Raw genomic sequence first — 9,089 nt, 5'->3', positions numbered from 1 at the left:
CGCAACATTAATTATCATCTACTCTCATCCCTTAACCCCCGCATTAAACACTCTTAAGCAAGATTAATTCTTGCCTTACCTTCCCCCGTCCCTCATTCACCTCCATCCAAACAGAGCCTAAAAGATTACAAGTTTACAATTCTACAGTTAACCATATGATAAGAAGACCAAAAATGGTAACACGAAAAGACGACATCAAGGTACAAATTTGGGCTGAGGACTGAGGCAACATTAATGTACTGGAGCCTTACCATCAACTTCAAAGTTCATGTATGGCGAAACTTAAAAGAAAGCGCACAACCCTAAAGGACCGAGAATTGACAGAGCACGCGTCAAAGCACAAAAGACGAAGAATTCGGTATGAAGGTGCTGGTCACAAAAAGAATTATAATTTCCGAGACACTCATCACACACTACCACATCTGAGAGCCAAAAGCGTACCACCAGAAGAAATAATCAAGAAATATACAAACCCCAAACCATAGTCAATGATTACATTTCCCATACCGATCAGGAATCAGAAGCAAGAACAAATACCAACATGAATACACGACCTTAAGGTATCTCAAGCATTAGGAACTGCAACAGGAGGTGGTTGAGTCGCTTGTTTATTTGCAAGCAGTGGAGAAAGTGCCTTGACTACAATACTCATATTGGGCCTAAACTCCGATTCATACTGTACACAAAGAGCTGCTACTGCTGCAAGCTGTGAGAGCAGCCTGTGTCAGCACACAGAGAAAAAGAATACGAGTATAAAGAGAGTAAATAGCAGGAAGAAAGACCTTAGCAACTCCTTTTGGTGGATATTCTCCTTTCAATCTCGGATCTACACATTGTTTAACTTTATCCTCGCTCAACCTTGGAGTAGCCTACAGAAAATAGGAAAAAGTAAAACATTTATCCTTAATATCTTCCATTTTTACTGGTCTAATGACAATTTGATACAGAAGCTACAATACACACAGAGAAGGTAAGACAAACTAATAATACCACACGCTAGGAAGCTAAGATATAAACAAGACAGATACTCTACCCACTGTGTAGGTAATGCTCATCAACTCTGGCTTTAGAAGTTCTTGTTTCTAACAAGTCTTTTTTTTCCCATTACGTCATTTATAGGTGGAACCTATGTCAACTACACGACTTCATGCTGATTGCCTTTTTTTATTTTAAAGTACAGAATACACATGTTTAACACACATTGGGCACACTCCCACACAGCATAACTTCACGATCAAAGTGTTGGTATGCCACATAGGCTGGAGCCAAAAGAAACATGGCAACTGGTGACTTAAGGTTCACTATCTACTTCACTAGGAAGTTGCGAAGTACAAGCTGATTGCAAAATGGGCCAATATATCAGGTTCATGGCTAAACATATGTTAATAAAAGGGAACGCCTACAATGTTTTAAATGCCCCGATGATATATAGGCCAATTTATTCTCTTAAAAGGCTTGAAACAAAACCTTAAGATCTCAATATTGTTTCTCTCTTTTGTGGGAAATTTTGGGCAACATCATAATTGCATAGAATCCAGTTCATCCCGGTTAATGAAAAAGGTACAGGATCGTGGTACACCATTCATTAGGAATCGGATACGATGGGGTAGGCTTATACGGTACGACATTTGACGTGAAACCTTTTAGGCCCGTTCTTAAATGTAGGAATCAGAGGTTCCGCAAGAGTTAATTTTAAGAAATATGCTAGTTGATATCAGTAATGGTAAAAGAAACTTGAATGTCATGTTGAACTAAGGTACGCATACTTTATTTGCTTAATTTTCTACTTTCTGTTGTTCATTACTTTGAAAAAGTTTTATTTTTAAATTTTAACTGGTTTAAATTCTAAATCAGTTTGCTGGAGTTGATGAATTGTAGCGTTCCACCGCAAGTCTAAAATGATTGAAGTCGGGTTGTGGTTCGTTACAGCATTCCGCGTTCCTGCATCTATGTGCAACACATCCCCGACATGGTCGATATATCACTCATATGTTGGTTGATACATCCTTTTACAAAGTTTGTTGCCAAATATATAGTTTTGCAAAATTTCTGTAATGTTTTTTAGCAAGAATTCTAGCTCTGAAGTTTTTACCAATATTCTTAATAGTCTCTTTTGCCTAAGTAATTTCTACAATTGGTTAGTGGTCCTAAGGGTATATTATTTACATTTTTGAATGCTTAGATTTTATGATATATTATTTACATTTTTGAATGCTTAGATTTCATTAGGTATATTTAGATTACATTTTATGATGTTATACTATATATATACATCATCTGATACGACACTCCAGTATTTACTACATATCCCCGATATTTACCGATACCTGCGATCCGATATGGATTTTGGTGGTCTGATATTTCCCTATCATCCAATAATTAAAACATTGGATGCCTACGTAGTACAAAAACAATAAACAAGGACCTATTAAGCATAACTTCCAAAAGATAAAAGTGAAAATATCTAAACATAGGAACCTAACCGAGCCAAAAATTTGTGATGAAGGCTTTGTTGTTGTTGTATCTAAATACAAAACTATTTTTAAAGAGTGAAAGAAAATCAAGATAGTCTTCTAAGTTCTAGAATAACTATAGAGAAAAGAATTGGTTATTCCTCTCCACAGCATAGTCAATCTAATAATATTCTAAAAGTGTGAAGGGTGTTAAAACTTTTCGTCTAAAAATGCCCTCCCAACTATCATTCAAAATACAAAAAATGCCTGATTAAACTATGTATTGTTATGGGTATCCACGTAATTTATTCTTATGACACATATATACATGAAACCATACATAGACACATACATGCATGATACAAATTATTTAAGTGAATTGTAATAACCTCTATTCATTAATCATAAATCTCTTTAACATCAAGTAAAATATGTTGCAATTGCATCTATCATATCCACTATCAAATGAATACTTAACATTTAAGCCCAACTATCTAAGTAATGAGGAATAGACCCACTATCAATTAACATATAAAATCTCATCAAATTAATTAAATTAAAGGTGTATGACATTTTTTAAAACTAAAGTTTATTTACTATAGTCAGATATACAAATCCTCCTCATAACCTTAATTAGATCAAATGCAATATAATGATTATACCAATTATAATAACACACTTCAAAGTTCAAAAAAATAAAAATAAAAAAATTATAAAAACACTTCAACTATCGTTACTTGCCTAGATGCACGTTCTCCCTATAACTCCCACTCTTCACTCACTGATAAATGAACTTAGCTGCACAATCTCCCTCTAACTCCCACTCTTCACTCACTAATAAATGAAAATTTATTTACATTTACACTATAACCATAAGAAACGTACATCTCTTGATCTCCCAACATATCACTATAAACTACAACCAACATCCTACCAATTCTCCAAATCTCTTCGGTCAAAGTCTTCTCAAAACGAAGTGAAAGCCATGCTCACCCTTGATGGAGCTAATAACTATCTATTTCTAAGGTTGTTTGACCTCAATGCAATCACTGTTGACGCCGCTCGTAAATACATAAGGTAGTTCGATCTCTAATTTTAGTTTCAATTTTTTGACGCCGCATAAATATATATTTCGTTGATGCCCCTAGTAAATATTTATTTATAAATTTGTTTGATCTCTAATTGATTTTAGATTCTGTTGGTTTTATATATCACCTACTTTATTAATAAAAGCAGAAGGATGGAAATTTTATCTATGCACAGTAAATCCTATATGTACCCATCACCATTTTCAATTCCAGCTCTACAATTTTTTCGCAATTTATTTTTATAAAACCTGAATCCCATTAACTACTTCCCTTATCCACATACCCCATAACTTCTTCCACTTGACACGTTCTTAACTTCTCCTAAACTTATGAATTGACAGTTCCTAAAAGAAGAGAATTTTCCACCTATCTAAGAGTCCTCAACAATTTAGACATCTCAAATTCATCTTAATCCATGTACCTATGATTAATTCTATTATGTAAATTTAACAAAATTTAGCCCTTTCCCCTCTATAAAACAACCTAATCAAAATTTCAAAATTAGAGTCGAAATCCGTATTGTTGTTCACATCAAATAGTTTGATTTTGTCAAGTTTAGAAATGTAGTGCAATTCAAAGATCTCTCCATCTCTTCCAAAGATTTCTTGCTTTATTTCTTAGTTTGTCAAAATTTCTTTTTTCTTTTTATTTTTCCTTTTTTTTTGCCAATAACTATCGAAGATCTGTTGTTTTAAAAGAAATATCGAGTTCAAGGTTGAGCCAGAGTCGAAAATCTGTATTGTTTGCTCTTTATGTTTGTGTGTATGATCTTAATAAGTTTAGGCATCTTAGGTATTTTTACAACTCAATATTGCTACTTTGAAATCAATATTCTTCTTAATTTGATTTTCATCTTTACCAAAATCTAGATTTCTAAACTTTTCCCTTATGATTGGAATTGAAGGGATATGGCAATTTTGTGCAAGTTCTAGTTCTTGGAGTTTATGTTATTTTAATATCTCTGGAACTTAATTAAAGTGATGAAATTTGCTGAATTGCATTTGTTAACGAGATGCAGCGGAAGGTCTTAATGAAACAGAATTGGATTTATATGAACATTATATTCCATTTTTGTTAAATTTATATGATGTAATCACTCGCAAAACCATAATAGTTTGGGATATTAATTATTGAAGAATAATTGTTTGGCCTAACTATAATTCATAGATCAATAAAACATAGTGGTTCTATGGTAAGGGTTATGGCTGAATTTTTACACCATATACTAATTTTCTGCTTCTTTACTCTTACTTATCAGAAGTGTTTCCAGACTGTTTGATTCAAGTCCTTTTCATTTGTGAGCTGTTTGTTTATTTCTCCTTTGCCAGGCTTTATCCAATCAGATTATACATCTTTAAGAGTTACTTGGCTTTTGTATGGTAGCATGCTAGCAAATATACAATACAAACACAACTCGATTGATTTTATTTATAAATTTACCCCTAAAATACAAGTATCTGTCATTTTAATTCCCATTTCTCTTAATCTAGATTTTCAGTTAGGAAGCTTTCTTCATATATCAAAAAAGTAAACTCCATATAATCGCAGATTTGTGGTTTGTCAAAATTATATTATGTGTTTAAATATTGTCTTATTATAGACTGTAAATATTAAATTAGTCTTAATTCTTATTGCATTATAGCTTTGATAAGTTCATTTAGTTGTTTTTGGTGTAGGATTTTTTTTGGTTTTAAAAAGATAATCCATATACATATGAATTTAATAAGTTTTTACAAATTTTACTTACAGTCGTGCTTGGAATGGGATCATAGACAAGTATAATTAGATTCGAGGATTGGGAAGGTTAGGAAGGCAATGAGACGAATATTTATGCAAAGATAAACTTGGATGGTTCTGAAGTTTATGAATGTAGTACCGAGATTCCCAAGCACTTGGCAAATGAAGACGAAGTATACCTAAGCACTATCATGATGCTGCTATACTGTGAAGCATACAAGATCATGTGGGAGCATATGAAACTGGAAAGCTGGAAAAGGTTTTGGCTGAGATCATCTATTGACGAACTGTCTACAGAAATAATTTTTTTTCATACTTTCATTTGTTTCTTGTGATTGTTTAGGAAACTTAAGATCCCTGTACAGAAAAACATTTGTGCATTGATTTATATATAAAATTACCCTTTTAGGTTATTTCATAAGTATTGTGCATTATATAGCCAAATCTCCCCTTCAAATAATGTAGGAGGATGTGTGATCAACACTATCAAAAAAATCGTATGCAAGATTTATTCATGATTTAACTAGACTTATAAGTGTGATCTTCAGCATACTATAGTCATGGCTTTAGATTTTTTTTTTTTGTGTGTGTGTGTGTGTGTGTGGGGGGAATGCGAGTGAAAATTGTGCTTAGCATGGACTTTTTCAAAATTGTTCAAAGTTGAAGGGCTGAGGAGTTTTAAGAGTCAAGGGGGTTATCTCAGAAATGCCGAAACCTAAGGGGGGCTTTGTGAAAGGGCTCTTCATGTACCGTATGGACTATTCATTTGTCATGTCATGCTTGATGCTTAAACCCATCTTAATTCCTTCTGCATATGCGAACCAAGTGAAAATCGGTGCTTAATCCAAACTAATAAATTTACCTTCTATTTTTAACATAATGAACACTTTATCTAACATATTGTCTCTTCAAACTTGGAATACTATTATTTCTTTTTGCCTCAAGAAAGCAAATTTCCTTAGGTTTGTTGGAAAAAATAGTAATAAACAGGTGCAAGACCAATAATTCCGTGAGAGATTATTACAGGTTTGTCAAGTATGTTTCAATAATTATGTTTTATAAAATTCTGTTTCCATAATTTCTAATTTTTTTGGCATCTTTACCACATTTGGCTTTTTTAGCATGAAGGGTATGTAATGAGGAGTTTATCCAACTTTTAAAATTGAAATGAATATAACGCAGGCTAACAAGTAACACCTTTATTCTTAGCTTAGGTTTTTGCATTTTCAATTTCAACTTCAATTAATTTGTTACATGCAATTTGTCTTTTTACAATTTGTCCTCATTATGTATATGACGTGTGTAATAAGTTTGAAGCAAAATTCAAGTACCCTGGCTTAAGAAAAGTGTGCAGCATTGCGCAAGTATAACACTACTGTAGCATGATTTTTAAGAGGAAAAAATAAACTATAGCAATTTTTTGTGCACGGTATATCGTATTACAGTACACTTTTAAAACCATATATATCATATTATAGTACACCCATATATATCATATTATAATGCACTTTAAAACCATACAGGTAAAAAGGGGAATTTTAAATTTGGTATAGAAGATCATAGCTTCGTATTGCGAAGTATACGCATTCACAACATCATAATTTGATATTCGGAGAGGCACATGTTTGTTATATAAAATGTCATGTACTACTATATGTATTTTTAATATTAAATGAAATGTATGTATTCATTTTTGTATGTGTTCATTTTTTGTAATTTTCCTCTCTAAAAAAATCATAACACAAAACAAGAATTGCTATGTGCAAATCACACACACTATACTAGTAGACTAAAAGTAAGATTTAAAATAAATTCAAGAAAAAAAGGTGAAGCATTTATATTAAAGCAGTTTTTAAAACTGGGATACCAATGTATATTAACCAACAGTCCATGATGCCGTAAACTCACCCAAGTAACCAGACTCTGCTGGCCTCTAGGCATGGTATGATCAACTGGTTTTCTGCCTGTTAGAAGCTCCAAAAGCACGACTCCAAAGCTATATACATCACTTTTCTGGGTTAGCTGACCAGTCATGGCATATCTGCACAGAATCAACATAAAACCACCATCATTACACTTGATGTAATATTTATTTTGGGTTATGTACAAAAGCAATACTTCCATATATATTATGCAGGAAACCCAATCTTTTTTCCTTTCATTTAATAAAATAAAATGAATTGACGGGTTTCTTGAAAGTTTGAGACTAGAACAGAAAAACAAAAGGATGCTTTGAGGGAGGGAGGGAGGGAGCACCCTTTCTGGTCACGTTCCAACTTAGGTTTACTATAAATCACCATGCGGGAACTTACTTAATATTAATTGTTAACATAACTTTAAAGGGGTTATATCTTATCTCATCCAATGCTATTAATTGATCTTTCTAAATAGTCATGCAAAAATGTATTCTTCAATTTTCCTGATCCCAGAGGATGCTACTGGAGTGAATTGCTAATTTAGTTAAGCACGTCATTGTTAATCACCAATTGTAGATTGCTGGGTTCAAGAGAGAATATGCCAGAATATAATCAACTGGAATTCGATTGCACAATAGTCGTGCAAAAATGTAACCATCAAGTTTTCTAAACGAGGGAGGGTGCAAACTGAAGCAGATCACCAATTTCAGCTGAGTACAAGGCATAGTTAATCCACTGATAGTATATTGCTGGCTTCAAGTGAGGCACGTCATAATATTACAACGTCAAGTTCATTGCTAACTTTCAGTGACCATAACTTTCCATTCAGCCGATGGGAAGATGGGCCCACAGTTGCATGGAACCCGGTTCATTCCGGTTCACAGGACGAGCATGGGAACGTGGAATGCCACTCGCTATGAATTGGGTACAAGGGGGGTAGGCTTATATGATGCATCAAGGAACGTGGTACACAAAGTTCAGTTCATAAATGCTAGTTGATATCAGTAATAGTGAAAAAACCTTAAGAATCATGTTGCAATTAAGATATGCATATTTTATTTGCTTAATTTCTCACGTACTTTGTTGTTTATTCTTTTAAAAAGAGTTACATTTTTTTCCAAATTTCAATGAGATTGAATTGTAAATCGGGTTGCTAGAGTTGGTGAATCGGATCATGTTCCACACAAATCTGGGACGATTAAACCTCGGTCATAGTTTGCTGTAGTACACCGTGTTTCCAACTTCTATGGATGGGCCTAATTTTATTGAGACTTGCTTGTATTGGGATCCTTCAACATTCTGGGTCCGTATGCTATTACTAGTCAACTCACATATCTAAAGCTATTACGCAAATCTGACATAATGATTGTAAAGTAATTAAACCTTGCCACTTCCCAACTCTTATGTTCTTTCATAGCCTTCAGAAGTACTGGAGACCTGCTATTCCTCTAAATAAGGGATAAATAAGCAATCCCGAACATCTCCTCTGCCACATCAGTATTGTCATAGTATGTTCACATGTCCACTGTCAGTCTCCGTGATTGGTTGTGGTTCATAAATCAATACTGTTAAATGAGATCAACACTTGGCCACATAATATTTAAAATATCTTTCCTGTTTTCAGTTTAAGTCCCCGGTTACATGTTTAACTTACGACAACTACTGAAGTTTTATTCAGATGTTAATTATCTATCACAAAATAATAAAACAAAATTTGAAATTCATGTCACTCTCTCACCTTTTCCCTTTATAAGATATAGTTCCCTTACGAAATAAAAGATTTTTTTAACATGGTCTTGCAGTGGCAAGTGAATGGAAATAATAAAATGTCAATTTCAGTCATCCATCATGTCTACAGGATGCATGACAAAAAAAATTAGGGTTACTTGCATATA

The 9,089-nt window shown here is 33.4% G+C and overlaps 1 protein-coding gene across 1 annotated transcript in view; it reads right to left on the bottom strand.

The window, feature by feature from the left end:
• LOC109837599 (PTI1-like tyrosine-protein kinase 3) overlaps positions 355-9,089 on the bottom strand; it is a 16,844-nt gene continuing 8,109 nt past the window's right edge. Inside the window, exons 6-8 of the mRNA XM_020405913.1 lie at positions 7,187-7,319; positions 783-869; positions 355-706 (exon numbers count right to left, since the gene is read on the bottom strand). Coding sequence (XP_020261502.1) covers positions 566-706; positions 783-869; positions 7,187-7,319 — 361 coding nt within the window. The 3' untranslated portion in view covers positions 355-565. The remainder of the gene's footprint in view (positions 707-782; positions 870-7,186; positions 7,320-9,089) is intronic.

Source organism: Asparagus officinalis, chromosome 4 (genome assembly GCF_001876935.1).
Source record: "Asparagus officinalis chromosome 4, Aspof.V1, whole genome shotgun sequence".
Taxonomy (NCBI): Eukaryota; Viridiplantae; Streptophyta; class Magnoliopsida; order Asparagales; family Asparagaceae; genus Asparagus; species Asparagus officinalis.
This window is presented reverse-complemented; position numbering and strand designations above follow the sequence as displayed.